The sequence below is a fragment of the Styela clava genome, chromosome 5 (assembly GCF_964204865.1).
Source record: "Styela clava chromosome 5, kaStyClav1.hap1.2, whole genome shotgun sequence".
Taxonomy (NCBI): Eukaryota; Metazoa; Chordata; class Ascidiacea; order Stolidobranchia; family Styelidae; genus Styela; species Styela clava.
The window spans coordinates 14,312,935-14,329,027 of NC_135254.1; the positions used below are offsets into that span (position 1 = coordinate 14,312,935).

The 16,093-nt window shown below is 34.6% G+C and overlaps 3 protein-coding genes across 3 annotated transcripts in view; 1 reads left to right on the plus strand and 2 right to left on the minus strand.

Moving 5' to 3' along the window:
- The window catches only part of LOC120345184 (superkiller complex protein 2-like), a 34,737-nt gene extending 22,730 nt beyond the window's left edge, over positions 1–12,007 (minus strand). Inside the window, exons 1-6 of the mRNA XM_039414613.2 lie at positions 11,012–12,007; positions 9,593–9,818; positions 9,030–9,102; positions 8,776–8,947; positions 8,019–8,084; positions 7,890–7,946 (exon numbers count right to left, since the gene is read on the minus strand). Coding sequence (XP_039270547.2) covers positions 7,890–7,946; positions 8,019–8,084; positions 8,776–8,947; positions 9,030–9,102; positions 9,593–9,818; positions 11,012–11,015 — 598 coding nt within the window. The 5' untranslated portion in view covers positions 11,016–12,007. The remainder of the gene's footprint in view (positions 1–7,889; positions 7,947–8,018; positions 8,085–8,775; positions 8,948–9,029; positions 9,103–9,592; positions 9,819–11,011) is intronic.
- On the plus strand, positions 2,646–6,896 carry LOC120345185 (serpin B6-like). The gene is made up of 8 exons (XM_039414614.2): positions 2,646–3,152; positions 3,602–3,721; positions 4,302–4,484; positions 4,874–5,027; positions 5,241–5,397; positions 5,650–5,789; positions 5,864–5,990; positions 6,408–6,896. The coding sequence occupies exons 1-8, from the start codon at positions 2,896–2,898 to the stop codon at positions 6,560–6,562; spliced, it is 1,293 nt and encodes a 430-aa protein (XP_039270548.2). The 5' UTR covers positions 2,646–2,895; the 3' UTR covers positions 6,563–6,896.
- Positions 12,008–12,152: 145 nt separating the features above from the next.
- Positions 12,153–14,910, minus strand: LOC120345186 (enhancer of rudimentary homolog). Its single transcript, XM_039414617.2, has 2 exons — positions 14,705–14,910; positions 12,153–12,798 (listed from the first exon to the last, which is right to left on the minus strand). The coding sequence occupies exons 1-2, from the start codon at positions 14,793–14,795 to the stop codon at positions 12,581–12,583; spliced, it is 309 nt and encodes a 102-aa protein (XP_039270551.1). The 5' UTR covers positions 14,796–14,910; the 3' UTR covers positions 12,153–12,580.
- Positions 14,911–16,093: the final 1,183 nt, after the last annotated feature.

Here is a 16,093-nt window from a genome sequence, read left to right on the forward strand (position 1 = left end):
TTCAGTTAATTAATGCATGGAACTTAATTTTGTAATTACTTTATTCATTACCGGTTACACTAATATAACATCTTTTTGTTTTTGTGTTTTACTTCACATATCATTTACAATCTATCAAGTAACATTGCATTAAAATATTGAATATTCAATTTAGCATGTACTTCTAAAACCCGTTTGTTTATATGTGATGCATTTACTACTATAGTACTGTTCTCAATCCATTTTTTTGTATGTAATTGATCAAGCAAGAATGCGTATATATCATTAATTTTTTTGTTGATTTAATTTTGATAACAGAATTCCCTTTTTCTGCATTATTTTTACCCGGAGGCTAAATCAGTTACCGTAATAATTTCCCTGATGTGCATGCTATTAAAACATTTTCTGTTTTTCAGATTGACCTTATGCCTAACTCTTTATATTAATAACTAAAAACTATTTGGATTGTATGAAAAATCATAGCACGAAGAAGATGAATAATCAATTTATGTTTCACTTCATATCCTTAACGGTAACAAACTAATAAAATGCACTAACCAGCAAGGGACATTGGGAGACTTTGGTAATAATATAATCTTATATTGCTGATGCAGTAATTATAATCTCAAAAAACGTACTCCCTAAGTATGTGAACCAAGATGGCGGACACTGGAACGTAGTATGTGTACCAGGTTAGGGTTAGGCCATAATTTCAGATACAAATACTACAGGAGTCACTTGGCTAGTCCCCGAACTAAAATTGGAATAAAATTATGGCCTAACCCTAACCTGGTACACATACTATCTTCCGATGTTCGCCATCTTGGTTTACATACTTCGGGAGAACCAAAAAACTGCTAGTAAATATTTAAGTCTGAAGAGAATTACCACGTAACAACTTTTTCACTTTTAGTGCCATGACATAAAGTAGTAATAACAAGCGTAAATCTCTCAGTAGACCTACTTGAAGTAAACTTTCAAACTGAGTAAGACGTAAGAAAAAATCTTAAATCCTATTACGTAAATATATGCATATGACAGACAAATAGTGAATAGTAAAGGTAAGATTCAATTAAACCAGGCCTGCACAACTCAAATTACTACGAGGGCCGCAACTATAAATCTGAAGGCCCGGCAGCCCGCAAACTTTGCTACGTACATATTTCACAAGATGAACTACAAACCAAAATGATATTGTGAAACAGTTAAATTAAATGAAACACTTCCATAACTGCGGAGGTTAAAAATATGAAGAATCCTATTTTCTTGAGTAAAAACAAGGTACAGTATTTTTGCATATGAGATGGCAAATATGTATTTAGTGGTTCATCTACTTTTGAAACCCACCCTTCATTTTCAATATTTCTTTTTTATTAGAATTAGGTATTGCGTGTTGCAGTATAAACTGACTGCAGGAAAATTTCGGAGTAGCGGCGCGCTTGCGTAACAATGCCGCCTTTGATTGTTGGACCCGCGAAGTGGCGTGTTTCCAAATCCCCCGCGGGCCGCACAGAAGTATCTAGCGGGTCGTATGCTGTGCAGGCCTGAATTAAACGAAGTTAGATTATGCATTACGACATTGCTATAAATTTGAGTAATATAAACCTCTAGTACACAAGCAAATTTCAGATGTATGTACACTAGGGCTGGGAATGGTTAACCGGTTAATCGATTAGCCAATTTCAGATGGTTAACGGTTACGATTTATTTTAACCGTTAACTGACATCTCAGGTACAAAGCATCTTTATAATGTACAATTTCTTCAAAAATGATTACGTCATCGCAAATTTATCTCCTGTGCCGTTTAATTCAAAAGAAAATCGTCTATTCAATGCGCGAAGTTGATGTTGTTTTTCCTTATGATATATCTCAAAATAGAATTTGCACATCAAACACTGAAAATTTGTCACATAAATGACATTTAATAACGGAATCGGGATTTACTAAATTATGCCATATGTCTGAAGCACACTGCATATCTCTTGCAGCAGAGCGATAGCGAAACTATCTCGATTAGTGAATATTTAGTTGAGATCACACAAAATGGCTTTGTAACCATTGTGACGTAATAAGCTAAAATCATAAATTATTACGTCAAACGGCACGCTGCGTTTAACTGGTTAATTTTACCCGGTTAACGGTTAAAGTGTTGTCCCTAAAATTCCCAGCCCTGGTACACCCCAGGTACACCATTTTCATTATAATTTTAATAGTAGGATATAACCCCATAAAGCAATCATCTTTCATCAAATTTTAACCACCATATAATGTGATATAGGGACCAGTACGGTCGTCAAAATGACCATATAGTTACAAACTACAACAAAATTACACCCAACACAGTGAATAAAATTCATGGAAATATTTGACCCTACATCCTGCCCTGTCTAGTGAAATAAAGTAACAGTATTGACTAATGAAACTCAATAGAGAAATTGTTCGGAGAATTTTGATTGATTTGATTCATAAAAAATTCAAAAATCGAATAAATCATTAAAATGGGCTTTTATTAACTTTGAGCAAAGTTAGCAATGAATCTGAAAGGATCTGCCATTGATGCAAATCAATAAAACAACATTCTCAACCAAAAAATTATGAAGTGATGCATGCTTATATTTATATACAATTTTGTACAAAATCATTTACAATTCGAAAATTCACACACAAGATTCGATTTTTTGAAAAGTCTGTATCGTATAACTGGCATATTACGGTAGTTTAAAATTATATATAGAAAATTGGTAGTTATAATGTCAATACTGTACACAGTTTATCTATATTACACACTGACACCATGAAAAAAGATATGCAGTTTTAAAAATATAAACAAATTCATTTTTAACAGCAAAGTTCTATATAGATCAGATTTTACAGATTTGAGCAGATTGAAAGGTTAAACAATATTCTGACTGAAAATGTTTGAAAAGCTTTACCTATTGCTGTTGATCAAAACTTTGCTGCTCGTTGTGGCACACTGTCAAGAACAACAGCAACAAGAAGTTGATGATGATGGATTTTACACGTTGATAATACCGCCAAATAAAGACGACTTCCCCACTGAAGATGATATCAGTAAATTTCAACAAAGTCTTCGTCAATTTTCAGGGGCACTGTTCTCCAAGGTGATTAAACAAACAAAAAAATCACAAAATATATTCTTCTCTCCAACAAGGTGAGTGAACTATTTTACAAGATTTACTTTTGCACGCAATACTGTATTTCTCATTGATTACCTGGTTGAAATCCCCAGAGCAGTGGTTCCCAATTCTTTTCAATGCTTTCTCCCTCTGCCTGTTTCAGATAGATCTCTTTTCTCCTCTCTCACTATGTATAAAAACTCTGTTCTTTGCACATCCTGCTCCTAAATCTAAGAAGACTATCATAACAGTTATTAACATAAATTCCTTAGATATAGCGTAAGACGGAAAGCAAATTGTGAATATGTTCCTTAATTTTGAGGGGAAAGTTAGTGTGTAAATCCGCCATTCAATATTCGAAAAATAGAATACAAAGTTTTGGTCTGCCTTCTAATGCTCATACACTCTGGGTACTGGTATGGAAAGTCCTTTAATCAATACAATGAATTATGAAGATGATAATCAAAATTCTTACTATCAACAGTATTTCTCACGGATTAGCAATGGTCAACTCTGGTGCAAAGGGAAATACATCTGAAGAAATAAAACGGGTAATGCGTGTTGGTCGGTCTACACCGAATTCCGAAATAAATGCCTTATTCAGGTAAGATTCAAAAATAAGTAATAGTATTAAAAAATTTACCATTTTATTGGCTCACAATTTACTATGAAATATCCGAGAATTGAAATATTTTTCAACACAGCCAAAACAGAAGCTTCATGATATCACTGAAAAGATTAGAATGCATACGAACACTGATAATTTATTTTCAAACCTTTCGATTTTCATTTGATTGGCTTGTCTGATCGAAATTGAGGCGCTTGTTTATCTAAGTTTATCGCAGGAGCCTGATATTTAAAAATAGTTTTGTGTAAAAGGTGAATTTGAACATGTTGTATGTGTCTATACTACACAGCGCATATAAATAATACATGGATTATATAGGATCTCGAGAACTACATACATTTATGAGCTAATTCCTTTTATCTCTATGTCATAATGCTCTATCTGAGGTCCTTTTTAATGGTGGAGCACAAGCATCAATCACATATCCTTGAGTGATAAAGTGTATCTATGAGACAACTCCGGCACATCAAGTGTTTTTTAGACACTGACCCAAATTTTGTGGAAGACATGTACAATTTATCAACTAGTTGAGCAAAATATATTTTTCTTTATCTAGAAATGTTACTAGTGACAAATTTGGAGACGGGAAAAATGACAAAGTGGTGACAATAATGGCATCGAGAAGCTATTTTCAATCCAGTTACAAGGTTTATAGAAATTACACCGATGTACTCGAAGAAAGTTTTTATTCTGGAATGGACAAAATTGATTTTAGCAAAAGTGGTCCTGCTGCAAAGAAGTAAGTTAAAAAGCCTCATCGTTGTCCTAGTAGTAATAGTATAGTGGTGTTTGAGAATGGTAAACCTATCAACTTCTCTGGTCATTTTGAGACCCACTTAGACAAACACTGCTTTATATTTCTTATATATTGACTGATTGTGGGCAAAATCTTACTCTCTGAAATTCCCATGAAAACTTCAAAAGAGAGTACAGTTACTAATATTTCGATTCTATATGAAACAATTTTTGCTGTAAGCAATTGGTGAATAATCAACATGGTGGCATATTTTCTCAAATGTGGACAGAACAATGAACCATGGAGTCCAGAGAAAATTTGACAACCGCAATCCATACTTTCACTTCTTGTCCAATAACCTTACCTTAATAAATATTCATCTCGTTTTTCAGGGTAAACCAGTGGGTGGAGGATCAGACTGAAGGTTTAATAAAGAACTTAATATCTCCAGACCTATTCACCCCACTGACTAGATTTGTACTTGTGAATGCCCTGTATTTTAAAGCATCCTGGTCGTCTCCTTTTATGCAATACCCAGATAAAAAGGTAAGTTCAAGAAATCACATAAGAGAAGATTAAAACAAAGAAATCAACTCCACAAGTTATTATAGTACAACGAAATAAAGGAGCATGTAGTCTAGATGTTTCATTTCACGCTGAATATGTACACTTGCACTTGTGTCTAATAGCGGCCCAAAAAGTATAAGCACAAGATACTTGCAAATTGACCAATTATTTTTATTTCTTACATATCTCTAGAAGTTCAAAACACCATCCGGTCCAGTTGAAGTACCATATCTTAAAAGCCACAGAGGCAGGTACAAAATGAATGTAGAAGTTGACCACATGTCAGTTGCGATACCATACAAAGACGAAGAAACATACTTTATAATAATGATGCCAAAGTCTGAAGAAGGTAAAAGTTTTCTTAACTCAAGTATCGCATGCTATATGCATCGTAACCAGTCTATATGAATGATATATTAATATTTACATCAAGAAATTCGACTCACAAATAACTCTAGGAATATGCACAGCTTCTGATCACCCATTACCCATGCATAATGTGTGAGAATTCCATTTCCCCTAGTATGAAAGTGTTATCCTATCACAATGAAATGATGGCATATTTTAAAAATGGCAATAACAATTCTGTTACTTTCTACAGCGATGAAAAATATTTCCACTCAAGGAAAATTGGAGAGTTATTTCAGAAGCCTAAAGAAGAAACTGGAGGATTGGAAAGTGAGGCAAATGAATTTGTATATGCCAGAATTCACAGTGGAGAAAAAAATGGATGTAAAAAAGGTATTTATATTTATTTCTACAACTTTTTTGAATATGGATCTATGGGTATAACACTTGCTTTCTTATTTACTTAGATCCTTAAAACAATGGGATGCAGAAGCCTTTTCAGCAGTGAAGATGCAGACTTAAGTGGAATATCAAAGGAATTTGTATATGTTACTGACTTTGTCCATAAAGCCAGAGTGACTGTTAACAAAGATGGTAAATATATATTTGATAGATTATTCAAGAAGATTAATAATAAACCAATGTTTGATTCCAAATGTGTGACATTTTCTACAATCAACTAGGTTCATGTCTCCCAAACTTTTTTGCCCAGGTAACACACTTTAAAACAATAAATCAATTTGTGATAGGTCTCAATTCAGTTTAATCGAAAGTGTTCAACATATGGGATTGCTGGGATGAACACAGACTATCACAGTTTGGAAAACTGTGTAGTCTGTAGTAGGCAAAGTAGTCTGAGCATATTTTTAAATGCCTCAGGGCCAGGTAACAAAACTCTTGAAATTCCAAAACAAAAACTATGAAGATAATAAAGTTGTGATATCAATATCAAGGAATTATTTGTGCAGAAGTTTTTCAGTGTTTATTTGGTACTATTATTATGTTTTTCAGGTACTGAAGCTGCAGCTGCTTCTGGAATTATAGGGGGAGCCAGGTCATTGTATATTGCACAAGATGTTGTCATAAACAAACCATTCATATACGCAATATACGAAAAAGGAAACATATTATTTTTAGGAAGAATGGTGAACCCATCAGTAAAATAGGATCTTGAGCACACTGAACAATATGTATTAGTTTGGGTGTTCATTTTATTGTTTTTCTCATATAATTTGGTAAATTTTGAATCCGTTATTAAATCCTATTAAAATTGTTGATAATACAGATGCTTAGTTTCAGTGTGGAATATATTTTTTCTTTAAAAAATATCCTATTATATTGACATTAGTAATAATTAACGGTACTCATACCGGGGTACCGAGGTATATCAAATTTGCATTACTACCTTCGTTAAAACTTGCATTCATATAAATTCTTTGCAAAGTAGTAAAATACAACATAAGTGAATTAATATACAATTTGTGATGACTAGTGTGAATCGAGTTATAGCCAGATTAGAAATGAATCCATCTTTCAGAATTGTATATTTTGTGCCTAGAAATATCACCAAGCTTCCTCAAACTTTTTTGCTTTTTCTTGAAAGTACTCTAAGCTAACAAGCTAACGAAATCTGGAAGCAGAAACTTATGACACTCACATCAAATACTCAATCTATACGACAATAAATATGAGTGTCAATGCCAAAATCTTCCTTCTGAATGTATTAAGAATTGACAATCCTAAAATCCTGCAAAATGGCAATTCAGTTAATCTTTATAATTTAAAATCCTATGCCATTGAGAAAATTTCTTAGATCTGGATTAAAACAAACATTCTGCTGAAATCTAAGTTTCCTCATACTGCCACAGATTGATGAATCATAATAATATTGTAGCCATTGATTTAGTTTAGAATGAAAAGCGATTAATTAATACAAGTACATGAAACAACAATAAATTTCCACAGTGCAGAAATAAGAGAGCACAATATAATCCAATTCCAATAGCAACAGTGGTAGAAGTTTCTATCCTCAAGGCTTATGAAACAAAGCCTAGTATTCATTGTCCACTTCACAGTTATCACTCACCAAAACATTTCAGGAAATAATGCGAATCTTTATTTTATCAATATCAAGCTATTATGAATTTCTATCAGTGCTAGCAATGGCATTAATCAACTTCCATAGCTGTTATGTATATTGTAGAAAATTTAAGCAGGCTGTATCCTGATAAAAACCTTATTTTCCCAATTCAAGTTGGTTGCATTACTTGCATATACTTTTGACATCTAAATCATTTCTATCATTGTACCACTATTTCCAAAAATCTAATCTGAGCTAGCTTAGAATAATAATTAAAGTTTTGAGTGTATGTCATAAATACTTTGATGGGGCAAATCTGCTATTTTCGTTTTGAGGATCAAGAGTTTGTTAAAATCTGTTGCATTGAGTCAGCCTCATTTTAAACCTAATATATTATAAAAAAAATTGATTACCTCCATGTTTTCCGAAATTTACTCCACTTTCAAATCCTGGTGGACAAGTCAAAAAGTCTAAAATCGAAAAATAGGAAATTTACTTCATCATTCAAATAGCAGCGAGGCATCTAGAAAAAACAATGGTACCTTCTTCGAAGTCTACTTCAGAAGGACCATCTCTCATCATCGTCGACAGGGCTTCTTCCATTCCACCTATAAACATATTCTGAATAAACTCATCGCTATTTCCAATACAACTAGCAAAGCAAAACTGCAAGATATCGATTCCTTCAATCCCATTTTTGTAGCTGACAGGCATTTTTGTTTTAAGTTTGAGGGAAATAAATGAGAAATGGATGAATGATGGATTAGTTAGGCTAATTACAAAATATGAATTTTAATATGAAAAATTCAGAATACATGAACATGATTGAAGTTGGAAAAGCAGGCCAATAGTCACGGCTCACGGGAGCTATTTTGCTATCAGGAAAGTCTCGATCACCTACAAGCCTACTTAACAGTTATCCAAGTGCAGCAATAACAAAAGAAATCTGAGAGATTTCTTTGAATAACCAAAAAAAGTCATTGATTCAAATATCATAAAAGTGTGATTTTTGGTTTCCTAAAAAGATATAATACTCCAGGGTGGGGGTGGCCAACACAATATTGTGTAAACTTGGTTTCGATAAAAGCAAGAGGATGGGGACACAGTCTATGATATTTTAGGATTAAACTTTAGTACTCATTCATTTTTATGTGCACCTTTAATATCAGTCGGTCAATCAAAAAATATTACAACTATTTTAGTCAATCTCAATCAAAAACAAGTTGGCCACACCTGTTCTAGAGAGATGATTGTTACGAGAGAAGAAGGTTTAAAAGTAAAACTCAGAATGAATCATACCTGGCCAAAAAGGATAATTCGTTGAACTACCCCTTGTAGCTTCCGAAGGAGGTCCAGGTGCCCTAAGCATTGACCATGAATTTTTTGATGTCATGTTTGCAGAATTTTCTAATGCATCAATTCTTTCTTCGAAATAACCAAGCAATTCTCCAGAAGTTGGATTTCTTTCAACCTGTCGAAAATCTCATATTATACTCTTGCCAATTCCTGTCTTTGTTGCATCAAATTATAATATTAGTAATAAGCTTTTTTACCTGAAGTGATGTATTGACAGGACATACATTCATACTGTAGAGTGACTCAATATCAACATCTGGATCCCAGATTCTGAAATTGTTGAATTAGAAATGAATATTCATTTGAGCAGCATTGGGCACTTTTTAACCAGACTTCTAACTCTAAGTTTCCAATATGAACTGGCAACACGTTATTGCACCACTGCGACAACCTAATATAAGTTAGTCCAGGGTTTCCCAAACATTTTGGTTCAGCTTATGGCTTTATCTGAAGATCCTGAGAGTACATAACAACCTGTTTAACTTTTCTAAAACTTCCATGACTGGAATGAATACTCACGGATGTTCTATTTAATTCAACCTAAAAGCATTACAGCCTTTATTTTCAAAATTCGACATGTGATTTCCTTAGCAGATTGCCAAATGTGTTACCTTTTCTATGCTACCATATTCGTATTTCATGCATAGGCTATACAGATATGCCACTGGTGAACATAATTTCTACTTGATTGAAGTAATGAATGGAAAGGAGATGATTTACAGTCATGCTACAAATAAACCTTCATATCATTATGTCTCACCTTTGTGTTTTCCTAAAATCATGAATGTCGAGCCTCTCTGGATCTTCAAGAAACCTTGCTTGAACTTCATCCAACAAGGAAGGATAAACAGGTGGAAGACCAGCAGGAAACAAAGTAGATGGATGAAAGATTTCATTGGAATGTTCATCCTTGATAAAAGTGACCTGTCCAGAATTGGGAGTTTCAAGAATTGCAAACTTGTATTCCAAAGAATTTTTGTCCATTTCTAAATATAATAACAATTTTACTCTTATAGTGTGAAATATTATATGAACTATGTTCAAAGGTTATTGTCAATGATGATATCTAAGAAAATAAGTCAGGGGTGATAGCGCATTGTGCTAAACATTTGAAAAACTCTTGCCATTGTAACACTAATCACTTTACGTTGTTACACACGTTTACTTTCAAGAAATGATGAGCATTGAGTTCTTATGCCCCAAGATTCTGGGATATCTTTACTTCTAGGCCAAAGCTGCTGTTTAGGATCCACTATAACAATTGGAATGTTATTTGGTTGAGTCATAACAGTTATTATTATAATTCTGTAATTAGTATCAGCGGTGTTTCACAGTTTTCCAATGAATAAAAGCATTTTAAATAGAGGGCTTAGTTATCCAACATCTTGTTCACATACCATCGCATTTAACCTTCTCCAGATCTTTTTCAATCAATGAAAATGGTTAAAGTAGTAGGATATGATTCTACATCAATCGAAATAGAGAAAACTGTGGGCCGATAACTCAGCTTGTTTCACTTAGTTATGTAAAGGTCTGCTATAGCAGAAGTGGGCAATTGTTTTGGCTCGCGGGCGATCATGGTCACATAAGTCATCAGAGGGTCGAATTCAATGAGGCGACATGGGCGACACAAAAATTCGTCACAGGCCGCAAGTTGCCCAACCTCGGGCTTTGCGATGAAATGACAGTATGAAGGAATCTACTTTCGGACTATCATTTGGGGGCATATGACAGAACAGCGCATATGTTTGTGTATCTTGTGCTTTAAGCACCAACCATTAGGGCCCAACCTAATGACATTAATGTATACTTTCGGACTTTGAGATTTTGCTTTTCAAAGTCCATCATACCAGAAATTAGTAATGCCTAACTACCCAGAATTATCGTATTTTTTTATACTTCGAAAATGGTCAATATTCGTCAGCGTTTCTGAGGTAGAATGAGGCCAAACCTTTTTATCCAACATATACCGATATTTTGCAATTGCAAAAATGCCAATGGGTCCCAGTTATCGTACACCAATATGCCCTTTACTCAATCTTGTTCGTTTATTATTATCTCAAGATCATCTTAATTTACAGATTCACTATTCAGCTAGTACACTTGTTCTAATATGCAGATATTTTTATTACTGCTTATAACTTATATCAAAGAGTAAAATATAATACAATAAACTTACCCATCTCGAATCATGCACTGAAAGCAGCATCCAACTCTTCAACAATTAAAAAGTTGTAACATTTGTCCACATTCATTTCATAGTTAAATCCTTTCACCAAACTAAGTCAACGCTTGATGCGTGTCGACCACATCCCACACCCCGCCCACCAAGAGCCGGCCTCAGCCATTTTGCAAATTGCGGATACAATGCCAATAAAATGGTTACAAAAATCCATCTTTGTTGTGACGGAAAAGCGTAATTATTCCTGAATTCAGTGGTGTATCATTTTCCTTCCCTTCTATCTGCATGTTTAAACGTTAGGTAACCATAATCAAACACACACGCAAAACAAACGCATCGGAGATTCCACGACTCCCATCGATCTTGCTAAATGGCCAATTGGAAGTTTTTTAAAAAAGTGTCTCACTGAGCACACTTTTGAGTCTATACTGCTAATATTTTGACCGAAACAAATTTTAAAAACGTCTTCTCAAGATAGTCACGGGGGTAACGAGCCCATCGGCCAACAATATCAATTTGAAAAGGTTGGCAATCTATGTATAAATTTACTCCCATTGGAAGAACTTACACCAGTGAAACCATATTTCATCTAAAATCGACTCCTCCCTAATCAACTGGTGCGAACATGGTGGGAGCATCGCTCCCTCCAGTCCATATCGAATAAACGTTAATTATTATCATCTATTTATGTTTTTTTCTGGTTGACAAATATTAAATTTCTCTCTCCACAGCAGGCCTATATCTACCAAACAAATCAAGTTATTTCCCAAACTGGTTAATGAAAAGCCCAATTATGGTGAACATTTCAAATATTGATCAGAGCATAGAGCCTGAAAATAGGTTGCTGAACTCTGGTGCAACTCAGATATTTGTAGGCACAATTCTCTCTGGTCAAGCTCAAATGGATTATCTGCACATGCAAATCTTTGACCAAACTTTAGTCCTTATTATCAGTTGCAATGACGTCATATACAACATCGATTTGACAGTATACAGGAGATTTCATAGCTAGTTTTCATGACATCTCATTAAATGGCCACCACATTGAGAATTGCACTACTGCAATTGATATTCTGTGAAACTCCAAATTTCTAACATTTCTCCCAACTGAAACGCATTATACAAATAAAAACGAACAAACATTTCAAATTGCTATTTACATATCAAATAACATTGCTTCCCAAACTAATTCTTCACGATGACAGCTATAAGAAATCAAAGACGATACCAACAATTAAAAACCATTGACACTACTTACACAAAGGAGATGCTTGCCTATCTTGTGTTAAAAGATAAAACAATCACAAAAATTACATTTGAGATTGAAGGACGTTCATTGGTAAGAGAAATCAAATACAGATATTGAAATTCAACTCCGTAAAGTGGTCAATAAAATTGCAAACTACATTCAATAATGTGTTATACCAGTCAATTCAAGCCTGTCAAAACAAAAGTCAATGACGGCAATCTTCAATCAAACTAAAACTAGAAATGGGTATCTATTTCTCAAGCATGATTGAAGATAGATCGTTCCATAATTCATGCCTAGTATCTTCGCTCCAATATTTATGTCTTGCCAGCTTGTTTCCGAAGGAGAATGTAGATTTTTTCTTTGATCCACTCTTTGTTGAATGGTGCGTATGTCTGGGTAGATTTTTGAAATACTAGGCAACAGAGATCAGCAAGTTCATCGATGAAATCAAACAGTTGACTGATGTCGTAAGTAATTGAAGGGCAATTGGGATTGATTCGCTTGAGATGTTCTTCATAGATCTTGCACACACCTAGAAATGTAAAATTATTTCAAAATAAAAATATTTTTGGAAAAACACATGCTAACATATTAGTACTATGTGATTGATATTTTCAATCTGTTTTATGTGAGTGAAATACACGCATACAAAAATGGACAGGTAACTGAAGTGTAGATTTCCAGCGTAATGCTTTCACCTTTGATATTGAGTAATTAATTTTATATTCTCACATTTATCCTGTGTTAACAGTAAACACATATCAGTATATAGTAACAAACCATATTTAAACGAACAAGTTTTTAATTTGAATTTTGGGTTAAATCTAGTTCAATTATAATAATTTTCCCATTATAAGCTGATATGAAAAAGTTATCTATATATTTTACAATTTATTCATCAAGGACATGCTATGAAAAATTAAAATGAATTCACATATTTGACCAGACATTTGGTTCAATAAAACAAACTCTATTTGTCTCTGGGAAGAGATCGTCTGGCATAACTGTAGTATGTAACTGTAGATGTGTCAGATCGCGCCATGCCTGTCTCAATAATACTTTTAAACCATAGCGACGTGCGCCGGCCAGCGTATGACCAAAATTGCAGTATTGTACTAAAAACTCTCAATTGCTATTTTTTTTTTTGGAGGTTATATTATTTTTTCTAAGGAAGGAATCCAATGGTGTAATTTTTTTGGTCTGCGCTTTCTATTCGTTCACTGCACAGTGGCTGTTCGTGCCAAAATGAAAGCCCAGACAGTCTAGTAAAAGAGGGGTTTGCACTCACTGGTATAATTGATGTCTTTTAATGTGGGGGCTATTCTCGACCGTCATACTGGTTTTTTTTTTTTAAATTAAATTCTCTTCTTAAAACATTAGTTTCCTAGATGTTTTGTCCTTTCTTGATGTATCGCTGTGTTTTTTTATTTAAATATCAATGTTCATTATATATGAACATTATAAAGACGAGAAACAATTATTACAATTCTTAAGTACTGGTATTTAGGCATAAAATTGATATGGCGTTCTGGAAATTGTCGAAATGCACCGGAAACTATTTTTGAGATTTCTAATACTGATAGGCCTACTTAATTCAAAGCATGAAACCATCAAGCACCATTTTCAGAAAATATTTGCTGTCTTATATGAATTATAAGCACAGTAGTTCGTATTGTATTCTGATCTGTGACTCCTGGACATCAATTGGACTTTGTATTGGGGCATTTATATAGGATAGGATTTACATATTTATCCCGGGGGGGGGGGGGGGAGGAAAGCCGATAAGATGGCTTATCAATATGGCGAACCACGGCCTCTCGTCCGGTTACCATTCCAAGTCGGGTATGGGATTAGTTTTATTGTTTGTTTTCGGAAGCATGGACTTGGTGGTGGAGGAAGCCGTAACCGACCAGCGGTTACGTGAACCACCCAACGACGGCGAGGAGTCCAGCAATCCTCTCGCACATAACCATCTCTGCATGGGATTCGAACCTGCGAACCCACGCAGAGTAATTAGAGGTGCGGTGGTGAGCGTATTCCTAACGCTTAGCCCGTTGAGCCACACCGCCGCGCAATTTGGGGCATTTATATTGGGGTCTCGTGTAGTTCCATACCTAACGTAGTTATGGCGTAGTCAGATGGCAGTTAGGATTGACATATCGAAAAATTGTTACCGGTATGCTACGCTCACTAGAAGTATGTTAGGTACGGTAGTACCGGTACGAAACTACATGAGACCCTTATACCGGTATTGTTGGTAGTCATGGTTTTTAAGCATATTAGCATTCAATAAACAGACACAATACAATAAAACAATTGATAATAACGACTCGTTACGAATTATTGAAACTGACAATGTATGCAGGTCACATTACGGTACCGTACCACATTCAGACATTATGTACTGATATGATATGTACTGATATTAGGATACTCACCCTCCATGCATTCATTCACCGATTCGTAGTCTGAATATGTCCGCCCCTCAGGCTTTTTCGTTGGCTGAACAAGAAGTATTGTGTGAGACATTTTAAATTTTCTAAAATCTGCTACGAGGAGAACAAAACCGCCTATTCCAGTATTCGCACGCAAGGAATCGACAGCAGCAGAACCCAGTCACCAGTCAGATAAGCAAGCGCCGTTTTGTCAGATTATCATATTTCAGACAAACCTAAACTACCGAATTTCATACAAATGTGTTCCGTGCGCGATGTATTTGCCCCGTAACTATGGATGTTTTCCCGAGCATCGATTTCCCTGTTATTTCCGTAACAATTACCAATCAGCAAAGAGTCAACAATGACGTAACAATTGCAATTTATGCCGCCGCTCAGACATTTCTTTCGACTAGACTAGACATATATATTCAAGCGTAGTTGTAAACATCGCCTCTTTTTAGTATAGTTCCAAAAAATATTTGTGAATCAAAAATAATTATTTAGGATAGAATAGGATTTACATATTTATCCCGGGGGAGAGGAAAGCCGATAAGACGGCTTATCCATATGGCGAACTACGGCCTCTCGTCCGGTTACCATTCCAAGTCGGGTATGGGATTAGTTATATTGTCTTTTTTCAGAAGCATGGACTTGGATAGAATGGATGGACTTGAAAGCATGGATATTTGTTATTATGTCTTCCCAACGACTAACATACCGTCTTTCAGGATCTTTAGTTTTATCAAAAATTGATATCGCAAGGTAGCAGTACATGTAAGCGGCACGTGGTTCAATCCCCGTTGACCCTATGTCTAATGGGATCCTATAGATAGTCCAATGATTTTCGCCATTTTGTGCGTGCAAACTAGATCACATCTTCACAATTTTGTCCCAAGTTGCTGAAAAGAACTGACAGCTAATTGAAAAAAGTCTTCGCCTTTCTCTATTTTGTCTTTATTTGGAAAGGGTCCTGTTTTGAGACAATTGAACACCTCAAAGAAGCATACAAAATTAGGTCTGGATGATCAATGTATAAATGATAATGCTGTTCTGGATTTCCAGCTATATCTTCAAATAAGTCCAAAAATAATAACATATCCCATACCAGTGTTAACATCAATGACGATTTTATTTCATTGGTTGTAAATATTGATGATTGTCACTGTGTTAATACTGGGTTAAGACTGGGTCTTATTTCAATCTTTCTCCGAAAAATAACACTAGGGCTTATTTTCATTTTCAAAAACAAAATTACAAAGTAGAGAACTACGGGATTTTCAAGTATACAAAACATGAAAACCGATATCCATTAAATCATAAATATAGCGTTTTTATTCAAAATAACTGCAAAACATAGATTATTAATCATTTTAAACGTGTAAGCGAGAT